At 40.8% G+C, this 18,191-nt stretch overlaps 1 protein-coding gene across 1 annotated transcript in view; it reads right to left on the bottom strand.

Annotated features, from left to right (window-relative positions):
- Snd1 (staphylococcal nuclease and tudor domain containing 1) overlaps nucleotides 1-18,191 on the bottom strand; it is a 405,547-nt gene that overhangs the window by 216,143 nt on the left and 171,213 nt on the right. Inside the window, exon 12 of the mRNA XM_021191040.2 lies at nucleotides 13,078-13,178. Coding sequence (XP_021046699.1) covers nucleotides 13,078-13,178 — 101 coding nt within the window. The remainder of the gene's footprint in view (nucleotides 1-13,077; nucleotides 13,179-18,191) is intronic.

Here is an 18,191-nt window from a genome sequence, read left to right as displayed (position 1 = left end):
GGAGAGGAGAGGAGAGGAGAGGAGAGGAGAGGAGAGGAGAGGAGAGGAGAGGACAAAGAAAGAAATCATGGCTAGATGCTCAAACAACTGGAAATTTGCTTCTCAGTTACTGCTTCTTCCACCCCCAACGCAGCAGAAGGGAACACCCTGTCTGTTAGTCTTAGATGGCCAAGAAGAAATACATGAAAGAAGCAGAGCACCAACAGTCTCATAACACTGCTTTCCAGAAGGGCTAGGTACTTGGCAAAAAGAGAGCAAACAAAACTTACCAATGTCATGGCTTGAGCTGGAGGCAGAGTTTAAACTAACCATAGCAGCTCAACCCCTAAATAGAGTTGGAATAGGAGAAATTAATAGATCCATAAAAGGCTGTTCTTATACATGAGGAGTGATAGAATGAACATCTGTAAGGGTTTCCATTTCCCTTGCTGCCTACAACTCTGCTGGGGCCTGATCTGTGAGGACAGGAAAGTGCTCGTTTGGGAGCCTTCTGTTTCATCTACAGGCTTACTCTATCACTGAAATCACCAAGTAAGACGTAATGCCAGCTCTGCTCCAGAGCTACAAAGCAAGAACCCATAGGCATAAAACAACTATTTCTAAAACTCCAAGCCTTAGTACTTATTTTTAATTGGGGGCATAGTCTATTGTTTGTTCCAAGTGTCTCATGGGATTCTAAATAAGCTTTGTGAAAAACAGTAGTCAGAATCTTTTTTAAAAATATACTCAAGTTCTAAAGAGATGAAAGGCCAAGAATGACTGGGCATAATTTAAGCCCCACCTCCCTGAAGAAACATAGAGATGCCAGTACACCTGATCTTCAGAAAGAAGTATAGGTAGGGAACAGACTAAATGCCATTGTTTCAGAAATAGCGATGCACTCCGAATGCAGGTTGCAAGGAAGTAGAGAATCAGTTGTATAGCAACAAGGGAGAAGAGCCCTCATTTTTTACCTCTTTACAACAGAACTCACCAGCTGCCATACTGCAGTTCCTAGGCACCTACAGTGACAAGAACACCCCCCAAAAGTGTACACATCACATGAAGTAAGGGAGGCTAGTTCTCAGCCTCTCTGGAGAACAGGGACAAATAACTCATGGCCACTATGACAAAACCAGGCCTACGTATCCAGTTTATTATTAGCCTGACATTAAACACCACTTAAAAACAAACAAAACCACCCACCCACACAAACACATACTCCAAGATGGAAAATTACACAATGGCATCTGGAATGATCAACTCTGAGGGAGAAAGCGGAACCAGGCTGACCCTGTAATGTCCAAAGTAGGGATGGGACAGTCTCAGAGCCCCTCTCACATTCCTGATGGTGTGTGCAAACACTGCTTCTGTCACAGTAAAGGACTGAGAATGACAATCTGGATTCTGGAAGGCTGTCAGGAGCACCAAGCACTACTGAACTCAATCATTTTTGATAAGATAGAACAAAATTGTTTTGGCACACATTGATTCTCAGGGAGAAAACTTAAATTAAGTTTTTGTCTTGTTTAGATGCTAGACAAAAGGCAGACTTCTCCACCTTGCTCCATACAGTTCATGGTCACAGCCCAGTCAGCTGGCACAAGCAAAGGGGGAGTAAGCTTTTGCTCTCCAGAATTTATTAGCACCTGGACCAATTCCAAGGTCTACCTTTATTGAGGCCTAAAGTGTGGCAGCTGCTGTAGACTTTTACTTCTATACAGAGTCTAGAAGGTCTATAATTAAGAGTTATAGAAATAAGAGCCAGTGAAACTGAACTATACTCGGAAATGAAACTATGGGTGGGGAATCAGGCAAGGGTTTCCTGAGAATTGAAAAACAGAACTTTCTGTTTTACTTAATGAGTTGTCTTTCTGTGTGAACCACAACTGAGCCAACAAAAGGTTAAGGGGTTTTCAAACATCCCATTCATTCCTTCCTCTCCTTTGAGAGAGAAGTGACTTGGTCCATGCTTTGAAGTAGAATAAGCCACTAAGGAGACTCTGGTCAACCTTCTCTTGATCTGATGTTTCCAAAGTGCAGATTGTGCTAAATGACACATGACAACACTAACATTTCAGAGAGGGTAGGTTTGAACAGTGTCAGGGTAGAGTGCAATACAGTTACTTCTTGGTTCAAAAAGAAAAAGAATGTTGCCAACGCTAAACTGACACTTGTTTTTAAGGAGGAGGAGGATGGGGGAGAACTGTGACATGCTCCCCTTGCTACTGACTTGACACCGATGGTTGATAAATCACAATTTCAACACAATGGAAGCACAAATTAGAGCAACAGCCTGCTGATTCTCTAGTTATTTGTAAGAAGATCCATCAGGAGGCCACAGAAAAGCCCTGAAAAGGCAGGCTCAAGCTCCTTCACTATTGTCGCTGCTCTTAGCCTCTACCTTTATGTCTGAGCCAGTCATGTTTACTCTAAATCTCTCCCTATTCTAATTCAGTTTCACTGGAGGCAGAAAAATTCATAAAGACTTCAAGACAGAGAATGCCAGTCTGCCCAAACCGTTACACTGATAGCCTTCCACGTTTGCCACTTCTTAGCTGGTAGACACCTAGCGCACAAAGGGAAGGCAGCCAGCACAATTCCTGGCTTCATTAAATTGCAGTGGTATGTGAAGTTTCTTGAAATGCTGAGAATAGCACAGTCCACTTGTCCACATTTATGCAAGAACTTGGCAATCACTATTGTCTATGTGAACAAAGTGCTTTACTACCAAACAGAAAGTAAAATCTAGACCATAATGCAATAGGACATGTTTGTTTGGTGGTCTTTGTGAGGCAGATATTGAGGGAGCTGGTGTAGGACTCAAACACAGGACCTAAATATATTAGGCAAAGAAGCACTCCCAGTGAGCACTCAGCTCAAGGAATATGCTAAATGAATGTTCTGATTTGTTAGGGAATATTATCCGTGGCTGGGCTCATAAGTAAATGTGATAAACAAGAATAGGATGGCACATGAAATATGGAAGAAAACTTGCTGTAAATCAGGACTATCTGAGGAAAGGGAATTGCTAGAAATGGAGGGGGGGTACTGGGAGGAGATGCCATTAGGTCACCAGTGACTGCTGAGCGGAGAGTGCTGGGCTGAACACATTACCACATTTACTCCTTATAGGAGTGGTTCTATAGTAGCACCATTAATATCTCTAACTTACAGACAATAAGCTGAGACCCAGGATTATACAGCCATCATGATAGTAAAATAGAGGTTTTTAACTTCATGTCTGTTCACCTCCAAAGTCTACATGGGAATTAAAAAAGCCACAGAGATCCAAATGTCTCAACTCTGCTACAATTGGGCTTGGGAGAGACAGAGAGAAATCAAACCTCTTTTTTTAAACCTTTCTGAAAATGTTTCTATAATTTCTATCACCTTTTAAAAGACCACTGTAGCCAGTCTCTTAAGCACTATCACAACTGGGAGATAGAAAACTCTGTAAAAACTCCATTCCTGTATCCCTTAACACATTTTAAATATGCTTACCACAGGAATTATAAAGAGAAAAGGTTTGAAAAACAGCATTTAAAGGACCCAGATGTTTTGGTTAGTGATAAGCATGCCACAAGTTCCTTCTTATTACATCAACTGCAGTAGTCATAGAGATAAAGGAGGAATGCTTGTGGAGGGTCAGAATGGCTAGACTGAAAACTGTCCATAACTTGTCCTTTACAAGGCCCCAACAAAATAAAGCAAAGATCAACCCAGAAAAAGCAATAAAGCTCTAAAGAGACTGGACAGGAGGAAAGCATGTCAACACCACAGCAAGAAACACACACAGACACTAAAAGATAGGGAGCAGAAGGGCTCAGACTGGAGGAGAAATGGCACGAACATCAAGAAAACAGGTAACTGCAAATACAAAGGACCACACTGAGGAGGCTCTGAAGACAGCAGTAAACCACCAATCAGAAATGCCATCCAGAGTTGGGCAGAGGGAGCACTCCTGGCTCTCCACAGAACCATCAAGAACAGGAAGGTTTGGTCTACTTGGCAAAAACTCAACAAATACCTTTATAAGCAGATATGTTATTATAGGCATGTCTGCTATTCCATAGTTGAATGTATGATCCATAAAACAAAGGTTGCTTGCAGAAAACACTAAAAAAATAAGGCTCATGAGGGAGAGTTGCAGATTTTTCACTTAAGGTCATGGGTGTTGTAGGCTATGACTTACAAAAGTACATTAGTAAATCTGTCATCGAACACAGAATGTCTACTAGCAGAGGGCTTTAAATTCTGCAGGCTCTCTTGTCTCCTGCTCCTTCTAGATGAGATTTGAAGAGATGGTGTTTTGGAAACAGACCATTTTAAATAAAACTATAGAAAATGACACAGAGTTAGTCTTCCCCATTAGTCCGTTGTTTTCACATAAAGGATTCACCTTCATAGGTTTTATGCCTTCGTTGAAGGTTTGCTACAGAGGTCACCTATACAACAGAAGACTAGAAACTGCTAAAGTTCTTATACCTGGTATGAAAAGAAGTTGAAACTATAGATTCCTCAATTTAGGGCTCCAAACTTGTAAGTCTTCAATACTCCACAACTCTCATAAAAGGGGAGAAAGGTAGCCTTCATTTTCAGTCTTTGAGAAAAGTCTATAAAAGAATGTGACTTTCAACCTGATAGCGAAGCCAGACTCCAAATTATTAACCAGCAGGCTGTCTGTCCCAAAGAAACATGTGGTACATGCAGATAGTAGGAAATGCAACTAGGGAACTACCAGATGGCTTCTGTGGCCTAACAAAAAGGACGGGAGAGCGAGGTGCACCACAATGGAGCCAGTTTCTGTCCTAACAGAGCCCTTTGTGCCAAGACACTTTTACCGGGCTCTGAAATGTCCTGCACAAGGGTTGATGTTCGGGGAGCACCTTGTAAAGAAGGCAGCTTCTGGCGCAGCCTGCCCACCTCTCCCTTTCCCATCTGAGATGGTCTGGGGAGCAGCACTGCGACAATGCAGAGAACACCGTTGGACTTCAACTAGTAAGCATCTGCCTGTCTCCGTAAGTATAAGTTAAAGTACACAGAACACTTGGGGACTTGAGAAGAAAAGGAACAAAATAAACAAAGGGAACAAATCAGTCACAGATGAAACAGGCGTTCATTCTTTTAAGTAGTACTCAGGGATAATAAAACTGTGTTTATAAACTGGAAAGATGGTACTATAATGGTACATTTAAATAGAAATTAAAGTGCTAAAAGACATCTACCAAAATAAAATGATCTACATCAAAAGAACAGTGCGTAAATATTGTGAAGGTCAAAATCTTCTGGTTTTACCAGTACAGTTATGATGCATTATACAGTACACACAGTAAATACACAAGCACTCTATAAATACACCAAGAATCAAGTCATGGATAACTAAATGAATAAACAAATACGATGGATGAATAAGCACAAAAGTGAGCCTAAGTCAAGTACGTGTGATTGGTTGGGCAAACAAGGATGCTGGAGGGTGATGTAGTTGAGGCTTCCAATAATGAAGGGAGATGTAAAAGGAGGTCTCGAGAGAGCCACAGCAAAAGGCCAAATAGAGTTTACAAAGTAAAGGAGAGAGTTACATAGGGAGAAAATAATCCTAGATATGAGTTTTTAAATGTCTCCTGAAATCCAAGCGTGTTGCTGTGAGCACATGTGTCTCTAGCACTCAGGAGTCTGAGGAAGGTGCACTGAGTTCAAGGTCAGCTCAAGTTACATAGCAGGGCCCTGTCTCAAGACCAAATAAAACAAAAAGTAAACTTTAAAAGATGGATGTTCTTTTAAACAGACCAGTAAGTATGTAGTAGGGGAAAAAATATACCTAGAAACAACTTACAAGCATTTCAGTAAACCAAACTTAAACAAAAATACTGTAAAAACTTTAAGATGTCAAAGAACACAAAAACTTTTAAAAATTCAGTTATTTTGAAGTTAGAATAATTAAGAGCTCATCCCATATGACGATAGTCCTAGACATGTAGGAATTCATAAAGTCTGCTTCTCAACACATGAAAAAAAAAAAAAGTTTTTCCAGTGGAAAGGATATACCACGGAGGAAAGCAGGAGGTAAGCAGTAGCTGAACATGAAGCACAGGAGGGAGGGTCGGGAGAGCGCAACGCACACTTCTGTGCTGCACAGACTTCTCTGCCATAGGCTTAATCACTCTCATACTTTTTGATCTAATAGAATTCTAATTAATGCAATTATATATTATAACTACTATGGGGGCAGAATTAAACTTTTAGGATAAATTTATGGACAAATTATAGAAAACAATTAGGGTAACAGAAGAGAATGCAGTAATTGCTATATATCATGACCACAGAAGAAAATAAAAATGTTTAAAAGGAGAAAAGGAGTTTTAGTTTGCCATTTCCCTCAACATTCAGAATAGAGACCACACCAGTGTAATGGTGATCAGAAAGAAACTGAACATTATAAGCCAAACTATCTGAAAGGTAAGACCTAGGCCCTATCACAGTGGTTACCCTGGAGGCTCCTGAACAACCCGGCAGGAACAATGGTAACTGGATGGCATTCCCAGAGCTTTTCCACCAGGAATGAACCAGGACCACGATTGGGCAGGTTTCACTGAGTGGCACTTGAGTGTTTCAGTCAGTTCCTGACTTATCTAATACTCCTAAGAATTATTTCTCCTATAATTATTCACTCTGTTACCAAATGGTAAGATGAGGTCTCTGTAAAAGCCTGGCAAAACTGGATAAAAATTAACATTTTTATGCCTGGAATAAATAACACTTCTGTTTCTTGAAAAACTCCTTATAAATATTGTATACAGGAGGAAAACAGGTGGAGTATGTCTGAAGTCCTATACTTAGGCTCAGGAAGAAGAGTTAGGAATACATCCTGCACTACACAGTTAAGTTTGAAGCCTGTGTGATGGAGGACTGGTCTTTCTATTTTATAGAGAAAGAACAAAGAAAAGAGGGGAGGGGAGAAAGAAGGGCAACTAGAGAGCTTGTACTGATCTTTCAAAGGACCTGAGCTAGGTTCCTGACAAACACATCTGGTAGCTCCTGTTAAGTCTACCTCTAAGGGATCCAACAGTCTCTTGGACCCCATAAACACCTACACTGCCAAGTGTGCACATTCCGTGCCACCCCTAACATAGTCACATACTTAAAAATGAAAATAATTTTAAGGGGTTAAAATGAAGGCTAAGTGGTTAAAGCTGGTTTTCCATAAGATCTGGGTTCAATTCCTGGCACCTAGATGGTGCACTGGCTCATAACCATCTGTATACGACTTCTAGGGGAACTGACGCCCTGTTCTGGACTCCATGGGCACCAAGCTACAGAGCGGTGCTTAGACATGCATGCAGGCAAAATACCAATACACATAAAATTAAAGAATAACACTTAAGTCTCATGGTTCTTAAGCCTTAAGTCCTCCCGTGTTGCACCAGCATCTATCAATATTCCAAGACAGTCTTTCCTGAGGATTAACTTACTGGTCTGAGACAAAGACTCACTGTCTCTCAGGCTCTCCATGGTCTGCTCTGGGAAAAAGGAGAGTTCTAAATTAACTCGGGAAGTATGCAAGTCCTCCACAGCCAGGCAGTCTACTCAATTGCTACTGTGAGAAGAAAAACGGAAAGAGAAAGCTCTCACATAATTTCTACACCCACAGGTGGGTGCCATTATAAAATGCTACACTGAAGCTCCATAAAGCAGTAATGGCTATCAAGTAACCTGAAACCACAGGCTTTAAAGAAGCAAGACTTGGCAGCAAGAGCTGTTCAGAGACAGACACAAAATATTTGAACAAAAAGAGAGATTTGTCTGAAACTCAACACTACCTTCCAGACTCTGGTCCTGAATCTGTTCAACTGTCTTGTCCTTGTGGGACAAGTCTCTTCAAATGATTGTTATCCTTGAGTTATCAGAGAAGAGAGTCAACTATTTTCCCAAGTATTGGGAGCCACTTGCCAACAGAGACAAAACCCCACTAATCAAGGAGCCCATGCCTCCCAGAAAATAATCTAAACATCTCTTTTAAATGCAGGTAGGGTTATGGCTCAGTCAGAAAAGACACCTTCAGGAGTCTACTTTCTTCCCATATGTAGGTTGGAAGAGAAACCGTGCTGCTGTGGTTTAGGATTAGAACCGAGGGGGAGATTGGCTCACACGGAAGGCTTCAAAGCTATAGAACTCTGGAGACTGTATGATATTTTTATTGTGATGGGGGAAGGGGCTGTAGGAGTAGGGAGAATCAACTAGGATTAAAAAAGGCTTACTCTAGCAGAGTGAGACAAGACTTCAGTGCTTCAGTGGAACAGCTGGAACAAAAGTATCCTGAGAAATCAAAAAGTCAGTCTTTTCCTTGGGAGTTCAGAAGTCTGGCTCATGTGACTATAAGAGAGTGAACCTCTCTATCTGTAAAGAATCCACAAAGACAGAAGGCAATTCACAAAGACAGGCCTGCTAGATAGTACTCAGAGCAAAGAGGTCACCCTGAAGCCCTAAACACACATGTTGCGCACAGATCCTACGATGCCAAGTGCCTACACTCAACACTGGTATCAAGATGAGAGGCAAAGGCGATGAAGGGACCATGAAGGGTGAGGCAGGGATGCAGAGATACACAGAGACATAGAGCAAACTGTTACACAAACCATCTCTCGCATAAAGCAAGCTTGTGAGGGATGAAGCCGTTATCTTCCCATCGTTTGTTTTTCAAATTCTACCAGTGAACCATTTCTTACCTCCAACATTTCCTATCAGTTTAAAATATGCCATGTACTGAGAAACAGTGGGGAAATGGCTGGGCTGACAAATGTATCTTGATATATGACCAATTTGCAGGGATGAAGTTGGGGAGATGGTGAGAGATAGTGTGTGTTTATATGAAGCTAAACCCTTGCTATAACTTTAGGTGTATTTTAATATAAGCATGAACAAATAGTCTTATAATACTTTTTCTTTGAATATATGATATGCAGAAAATGAGCTATGAGTTAATAAGTTTTATGGATTTGCCAAATTGGAGCTCAAAGTAATTGGGAAGTCCAGCACAGGGAAAGGTCACCCCAGAAAAATCTCACTTTTTCAAGAAAGCACTGGCAAGAAGGAAAGAATGAGATTTTAATCACTGCAGCTAATTACATAGAAGACTAAATCACAAGAAGAGTTATTTAAGTGTCTTAAATACAATAAAAAGTAATTAACAGGCAGCGCCATCTTGACAGCTTCACATCACAAACCAGGCCTAAAAAGATCAGCTAATTCCCAACCAGGGAGTGAGAGAATGAGAAAGGACTTAAGGTTTGGTCTTTTTATTTTTTATTTAAACTGTTTTGATTAACAGATAACAGCTCTTGCCAACACCACAGTGAAGTTAATCAAAATTTAATCTATTAGAGGGACGATGAACCCTGTTTGCACTGATTCCCTTGAGGGGCACACGAGGAGTTGAAGCCCAGTTGACACCAGCAAAGACCTATGGGGCTCAAGAGGCACCTCCCTCCCATAGAAAGATCAAGAGGGAAACCGTAAGGGTTCCACTGAGCCCTACTGAGAATACAGACAGAGCACACATTTTGCATGTGCGGTACCTCTAAAAGTCCCTTTGAAGTAGCCCTTTGCAAGACACCATCTCATCTGCCTCTTTTTTTCTTGTTCCCCTGGAATCATCAACTTCAAAGGAGCTCCTCCAGTCAGGAGTCTGAAAAATGGGAGAGCTATGAGGTGTGGGGCAGGCCTCATGGAGGCATGTAAGTCTGCAGAGTCATTTAGATGGCTCTTCTTCAGGACACAGCACACACTGACAAGACAGGGCAAAGCCTGCCTTCCAGAGAGAAAATGCTCACCACACAACACCTTTAACCCTTCCCTTAACATACCTACACAACCTGTGACTATAGCAAAGGCGGGGAAGGTGCTTGAGAGGAGAATAGAGGGCCACTCGCACAAACCTGAACACCTCGCTGAGTTTGTTCAGTCATTTGCTTTGTCCCTAAGATTTTACTGCTTGTGCTTTAATTATGTGTCTCTTTATATGTCCTGTTAAGCAGTGAAATATAAGCATACAGAGAATGTTTATGAAAATCTCACAGGCCTTAAAAGCTGAATAGAGAGGAGCAGCTTTCGAATGGCTGAAAATAAGTGAGGCACACGACTATAAGAGAAAAACACAAAAAAGAGTTCAGAGTTATAAAGTTCAGCTATTAGTATTTTTGAACCCTCATTTCAGATATGCTGTTCACTGGGGCACCAAGGGACCTGTGTCTCTCACGTATTAGAGATCTGAAAATATGAGCCAGGGAGATGGCTCAGTGGGCCCAGGGGCTGCTAAAGTCTGACACCCTAAGTTTCATCACTGGAACCTACATGGCAAAAAGAGGGAAGTCCTTCAAGGTGTCCTCTGACCTCCACACCAACACTGTGGCAGATGCAGGCCCTACCACCCACATAACAGGAAAAATCTTTGCTTCGGCAAAATCCTCCTCTCTACACAGTGGTTTTAAGTGACTGAGCATTAAAACAGATAAAGGCTTCTTAACACAGATCATTTCTGAATATAAGCAAAATGCTTGAATTTTATTAATGACTCAGTTTTCTACAATATTATTTTAGGTTTATTTTAAACTAAAGAAAATTCAGGGGAGAAAGGAGAAAAGTTAATACAAACTAAGATGAAGAACAAACCAAGCCCTTCCCGTGGGATGCAGAAAGCAAGCCTGGAGGTCCACCTGCGAGGGAAAACCCACCTCTCTCACTAAGCTTCTAGAACAAGAAAAGAAGGGAAACTTTCAGATCCTATTTCTGGGTACATAGAAACAAACTCAAAGTGTGTAGAAAGACGGCTTAGCCTAAAAGCCTTTCCTTGGCAAGCCTGAAGACCTGGATTTGATATCCAGAATCCAAGATGAAGGAGAACAGACTCCTGAAGTTGTCCTCTGATCTCTACATGTGTCCTCCCGACCACCACCACCACCAATCAACCAACCAAAATACAGCATCCAGGAATGAAACATTCAAACACTCCTACACCTGCTTCATAAAGACCTTCACTGAATTACAGTTAACAAATAATTCAACAAATTTCTTGTATTATCATCCGACGGCTATTGGAGCTTTGACTAGAGTAGACAAAATTCCCCAATGCCAGGGTGGTAACAGGTAATGCTAGGGCATGATAGCTTCAAAGATATTGGTAATTTCTAATGTCAAGACTGTATCAAGTCTCTGCTTTCTGGATATGCCAAGTACAAGATATATAAGAGACTCAAAGAACTAAATGGTCAAAAAGCAGGTGATTGAACCAAAACAGGCAAATAACTGGAATAAATATTTCTCAAAAGAAGGCATACATGTGACCATATTAAAACATACTCACCATTACTAGTAATCAGACAAACAAAAAAATGTAAGCCAAAGGGACAATGAGGTACTGTTTGCACCCAATCAGAAGGATCGTGATAAGCACACTAACACTCCACAAAGGCTCCAAGCACTGGGGACGAGTGCTCTCCAGCACTGGGGGCGGGATGTAAAACAGCACAGCCATTACAGAAATACTGGGGAAGTGTCCCTCTCTCATTCCACCTATCCAGTCCAATTCTGCTGGACTAAAGAAGAACCTGGGGGGTCTGAGTCACAGGCATCGCCGCAACTGTCCATACTGTGGAAACACTTTAAAGTTGGCTGACGGGGATTAGCCTAAAAATTTAAGAATCCCAAAAAGCCAGTCCCTGAATATCTGATTTTAGGCAATGTAAAGTTATTTTTAAATCTACTTTGGTGGTATGTAAGTGAGATAATCCACGATGATAAAGTGTTAAATGATGGTAGAGACCATCTGCCAAACATAAAGACTACGTTTGTATGAATAGACGTAAAACTGTTCCCCCAGTAATTAGAAAGCAGGAGCAGCAATCATAGAGGCCAAGTCTTGCTTCTTCCAGTCACAATTTAGTACAGGGCAATGCTAACCACCAGCATGTCCCAGTGCAGAGCCACTCACTCACTTTAAAAAATTGGTGATAAACTGGCAATAACTATTGTAGGATATTTGGACAGAATGATGACTAAAATATCACACAGTTTTAGATACTATCTGGCCTGTGAGAAGCTGGCTCCTTATAAAAGCTGTGCTGGTGTGAAGGTAGTGACATCAACTGCCTACACTGAGATTGTCCCACAGAAATGAAACCTACAATCGCTGTGCGAACATTAGCAACATTAATAAACACAGGAGTTGGGAACTGCCTAAAAATAGTCCTTTCCAAATGCAAAGGCAGCGATGAGGGGAAAGAGGCTCCTGCCTGACAGGAGAGCTCTAGAAGCTACATGGTGAACCACCGGAACGTGTAAGCAGTTCTCCTACCCAGCTTCACTGCACACTCAGTAATAAGACATTGCTTCATTGCTGCTTTGCTGAAAGTACCATTCTTTGCCTCCCCTCAATGGAAGAGAAAAATACCAGTTTGGTAACAAACAACACTTAAGAATGCTAAGGAGAGACGGAAATAATGACCATGCTGATATATTTTATGCAAAGTAAGAGTTGCTACTGGGGACTGACTGATTGTTTTAATATTTATTGTGAAAGCATGGCTTCCTCCTTCCTCTGTGAGATGCCTCCCTTGAAAGACTCTGCTCATTAGCCAGGCTCCCCAGAGACCTTAGAATATAGCTGGGGGACAGCCACTATGCTATCTCTATACAAAGAAAGGACCGGCTGATCTCTCTTTTTTCTTCTTCCCTAATTTATTAATGGGAGGAAGTATCTAAAACTCACCTTTCTAAAACAACAACAAGAAGCTCTAACTAGTTTTGGATAGCACCTAGGAACAGCTTGATACTTAATAAATAGCATTATTAATAGTAATAATGTACTTCATAGGGCCAAGCACACAGAGCTCAATAAATCTTAAATAATAACAATAATGGAACTATATGATTAACTAATGAGTGATTATAAAGTGCCTTACAAATACAGTGCTACACAGGCACATAATTATAGTCCATTGGGTTAAGGGCAAGAGAAAGCAAGCATGGGGGAGGGGGGCTGACTGAGCAGAGTCTTCAGCTACTTAAAACCAAAGCCAAGTCTCTGCCAGGTGGAACACTCACATTCCTCCAATGGTGACAGTGGCACAGGTACGCTCTGAAAAGGCAGGCACTGTTTCTGTAGCTGGGCTGGCTGGTCTAATGTAGTCCACAGTCACATTGACCTGCAAAGAAAGAATTAAGGGAGTTAGGTTTGGGAAGTCTATCACAGCTCACTAGCAGCCATGACACACCCATTCAACTCCGGTGGGCTTTAAGGATCTAGGATTAAAAACAACAACAAAAAGGAAAGTAACACATAGCAGAAAAATCTCCAAAAGACACTGGATAAGGGACAGCACCGAGAATACAGAAAAGGCTCTTGAAGCTCAAAAGGATAATTTGATTAAGAAATGCCACAGGACTCAAAGACAACATATAGATGATGAGAAAACATTGGCATGGAGGGTCCACTCAAAATGTCACTAGGTAATTGCAATTTTAAGCAATGAAATATGAGATGAGGACTGGGCTTACTAATAAAATACTAGGCTACCATGTAAAAGATTTTTATATTCAATTTGGAGCACTGCAAAATTGTTCCCCCACATGTAAGACTATATGCTTAATAGTACAGCAAACTCTAGATCAGGAATCACACAATGGCTTTAAAAGAGTATAGAACAGAAGAATTCTTATTCACGCCTACTGGAAATGTAAAACACACCGGTATCAAATGTTGGAACAAAATTCAGTAGTTCCTTAAACAACTAAGTATAAATTTTAAGCAGAAATATGAGTCCTTGAAATTTACTTGAGAGTTGAAAACTTGGCCACAAAGAAATCTATACATGGAAGTTAACAGCAACTTTGTTCATAGCTGACAATAATTAGGCAACCATGATAATCATCTGGAGATTAATAGAAACTGGCAAATCCTGATGGACATTATTTGGCACAGAAATGATGTGCCATGCCATAGACAAGACACAGAAAACCCACAAATGCCATCTGCAAAGGCCTCCTACTGCAGGATCCCAACTGTCTAACATGGTTTGTCAACTTTAGGAAACATCCCTCTCGTTTGCACATAGGCAGAGCTTGGGGGCACAGAATGCATAGAATGTCTAAATATTCTGTTCAAGTTTGGTATAAACCTGAAACCACTGTCAAAGCATAGTTTATATTCAAATGGAAATTAAGCTGGGCAGTGGGGATCCACACCTTTCATCCCAGTGCCCAGGAGGCAGAGGCAGGTGGATCTCTCTAGTTCGAGGCCAGCCAAAGCTATAAGGAGAAATTCTGTCTCAACAACTGCCCACCCCCTCAAAACAGAAGTGAAGAAAAACACTGATAGCTCAAAGGAGTCAATTGGTTGAACAAGAAAAGCTTTAACAAAATTCCACTTGATTGACAAAGGTGATAAAAATCTTTAGAGACCACCAGACGATATGGCAAAATACTTCTTAGACCATTTCTGCATTAAAATACCTGTGTCCAAATATATGACCTGCCTCCTCAGAGAGACTGCATGTGATTTTAGTCTGCCCTAACTTCTTCTGGACCAAGTGAAGAACTATCAAGAAGAACAAGATGGCAATCACAAGGATGCTTGGATCTGATTTCACAGTGTATAAATCAAAGTGACACAGCTAACTAGGTCTAATAGCAACACAGATGGAGTCAGGAACGTTTGTGGTGGAATTCAGGGCATGCCAGGACAGAAGAGAGCAAAAGAATCTTCAAGTTTTCAATGAACAAAGGACATGCATACAAATAGGAAACTGCAGGCATAAAATGAGAATACTGTACAGTAAATAAATGTGGGTATACTGAACAATACTATTTCTTTATGAAATGGTTTAATATATGCATATTTATGTGTCGCAACCAATTACAGGGGCTATTAGGCAAGATTACAGATCGTATCTGTAGGCTTGGTTTGGGCCAAGCTTTATCTATTACACTAAAGACGAAGCCTGTCTCAAGCACATCAAGCCATTCCTGAGTCTAGAATGCCTTTTCTAAGCATATTGTCAGTTCTTAGCACCAGCCTAAGGACAGCATACTGTACAGGCAGGAAGTTTGGCCACATTTCTGGTCAGCACCATTCCAGTACTTTCACTTTGTCCTTCACAAATGTTTTAAAAACAAAACAAAGGCTCAGGAGATGTCTCAGAGGTGAAGTGCTTCCCACAAACATATAAAGATATGAGTTCTACCTCTGGCCCCATTTAAAAGAAAAAGAGGCGGGAGAGACAGGATGGTCCCTGGGGCTTGCTGGCCAGTCAGTCTACCCAAACTGGTGAGCTCTAGGTTCAAAGAAAGAACCAAGGAAGACATATGAAGATGACCTCTACCTAATCTCTATACACACACACACACACACACACACACACACACACACACACACACTTTTCAAAAAATACATAAAGAGACAGAAGTCTTAAAATTTCAACTGTCAAATTACAAATCTGATCATACTTTTAAATTTGGGAACCTGCCAAACTAAAAAATCAGGAGTCATACCAGAGAGCAGGCCCAGAAGGGCTGAGACTAGGTAAATCTTTAGTAATAAGGATAGCCCCTAAAATCAGGTTCAGGTGTCTGCATTCAACTTATGTAAATACAAGGTCTATGGGCAGACAGGAGGGTTAGCCAACAAATACTTCAGGGGTTTTAAGTTTCCAGGCATGTAGCTGAACTCACTTGATATAGGACAGTGTAAGGACAAGGCATGGGAGGGCTGCACATAGAGAGGACAGGGGGACTGAGTTACTAGGGAGAAGTACTCTAGTACTTAGTTACTTGGAACTCTCCAGAAAAGGTCTCCAGCAATCTGTTAAAATGAGAGGCTAAGAAAATAATAAGAGTATATAAAGCCATGGTAAAAACCATATATGTGGTCAACATGTCAGCTAAATACCAAAGTTGGCCATATCATGGAAGAAAAGTTGTCTCAGCGTCATAGACTGTGAAGCTCTCAAATCTCATCAGAGAAGTTTCTTTGTGAATGGAGAGCACTTAATGAAGCAACTCAGATCTGGCCAAATTACATAAATTACATCAACAAATTATTGTGAGGTACTCAGCCACAAATGAGAAATCTTTATCATAGCCTTTGCCCAAGTATCAGGGACCATCACAGAAGAGAGAGCAGGCAGATTTTAAGGGCCAGGACCATGGAGGAGTTAAGTAAACTGTCTTCTCGATGTGCAAGTGTGGTAGCACTCATCAACTCTTAGCAGCCCTGATGGCCTACTCAAGACATGCACAAACTCAACGTAGTCTAAATTCTAGCATGGATCAGAAAGGGGTCCATTAGACCTCACCTCAACTGATAGTTTCTAGGGAAGGGGCAGTTCATTTTTTTAAGTGGTGTGGTTTCTGGTAAGTTACTCCTAATCCAGTAGATGCTCCATATCCAGTAACATGTGTGCTGCAAAAATGAGTTCATGGGCTTATGAAATTTAAGAGGAAAAGAGAAGATGAAGCACGGGCTCTAGGAGGAACTGGAAGATGATAATATGATCTGAATACACTGTATGACTATTTCAAAGAATAAAAAGATTTTTTTAAATACATGGAAATGACAAAGTAATTTTGAGTAACCCATCCAACAAGTTCAAGCCCCATCCAACAAATTGAAGCAGTAGGGGAAAAAAAAAATCACCACTGATTAAAAATAAACTAAGTGAATCTCAGTTACCTTGTACCTGCCAATTCGAAGCTTGTTCCTCAGACAGGGAGTGGGGTGAGGGTGGGAAAGCAGCTACAAGCCAAGAAATAGTCTGTGGAACACTCTCTCTAGTTCCACAGGGGTTGTGGTTGCAGTGGGGTAATGATGACAAGAAACCAGAGTGAGTGAGTGAGCGCTCGTGCTTCCAGGTCAGGAGGCCAGCCAGAGGAGCTGCACCCAGGGAACTGCCTTCCAAGGGAGCCCATGGGAACACACCTCCCACCCACACACTTTAATCTGCAATAACCAGAAGAAACAACAAGTACATTCATCTTTCAATTAATTATTTCCTATATCAAGAGAAAGAGAATTGCAAATGAGTCAGAGATTAAAGAGCTCTTCATGGCAGCAACATTATTAAAGAAAATCTCAGATACAAATTAGGCTCTGAGAATAGCCCACAGCCAAGATACACACCTGCAGGCTACTATGGCAAGCCAGGAATTAAAGTCAATGTGTAATTAGCATTTATGCCCCTCTCCTGTGGATTCTCAGATCTGTTCCCCTGCCTTGGAGTTTTTCATCTACAGATATTCATAACTGACCTGCCAATCACTCTGAAAAGCTGAAGTTTAAACAGGTTCAATTAAAAAGACAGAAAATGTTAGAAATGTCTGTCTGAATAAATGGTGACCTAAATTTTGGATCTGTGGTAAGTTCATATGAAATGGTCCAAGTAAAAGAGAAGGAACTGACTAATACAAAGGTAGGCCCTTCTGTTTAAGGTGTTGCTGCTAATGAAATGATAAAATGTGAATAACTTATTCTCTAAAGACAAGGTGGAAAGAAAAGCAATTGCAGATGCTCCATAGATATTGTGTTTACATGTGTGAAACATCTTCATATGGAAACTAATAAGAACACTAGATTAGGACTTTACAGTACCATTTAGCTCTAAAACTGTACTAAGTCAACCTAGCCAAAACTGGTGTGTTATATCCTAAGTTCTTAAATCTTTGTAATGTATACCTCTCTTGGACCAATGAACTCAAACAGGAAGAGAGAAAGCACCAGGAGACGGATGAACATGTCTTTTGAACTGGCATAGAACTTGCAGCTGAACATACAGTAAATATTTGTTGCATGAATGAATGTATGTAAACAGGAATATGTTCAGGCATAACATTCCGGAGGCCATCTTTGAAATGAGAAGGTTAGGCCTTTTAAGGACAACTGAAAACTTGGAGAATCTACTGATTTATATAATAAGAGGAATGATTTCAAAGGTGGGTGATAGAAGCCTGAGGGAGGAAAAGTATTTTAAAATTGTGATGAAACTCCAAAGTTTAACAAAAAAAGTAACTACCATGAGAGATAAACAAAGAAAATTATACATTATAGTATTTCTCATAAAATTTGTTTCTTGAAGCAATGAAAGAAAAGAAAGCAATCTAACCAATCATTAGACACTACATTACAGAAACTTCTTTGAGAGCAATTTCAGGAAACTTTCAGAGGA

The sequence above is a fragment of the Mus pahari genome, chromosome 2 (genome assembly GCF_900095145.1).
Source record: "Mus pahari chromosome 2, PAHARI_EIJ_v1.1, whole genome shotgun sequence".
Lineage (NCBI taxonomy): Eukaryota > Metazoa > Chordata > Mammalia > Rodentia > Muridae > Mus > Mus pahari.
This window is presented reverse-complemented; position numbering and strand designations above follow the sequence as displayed.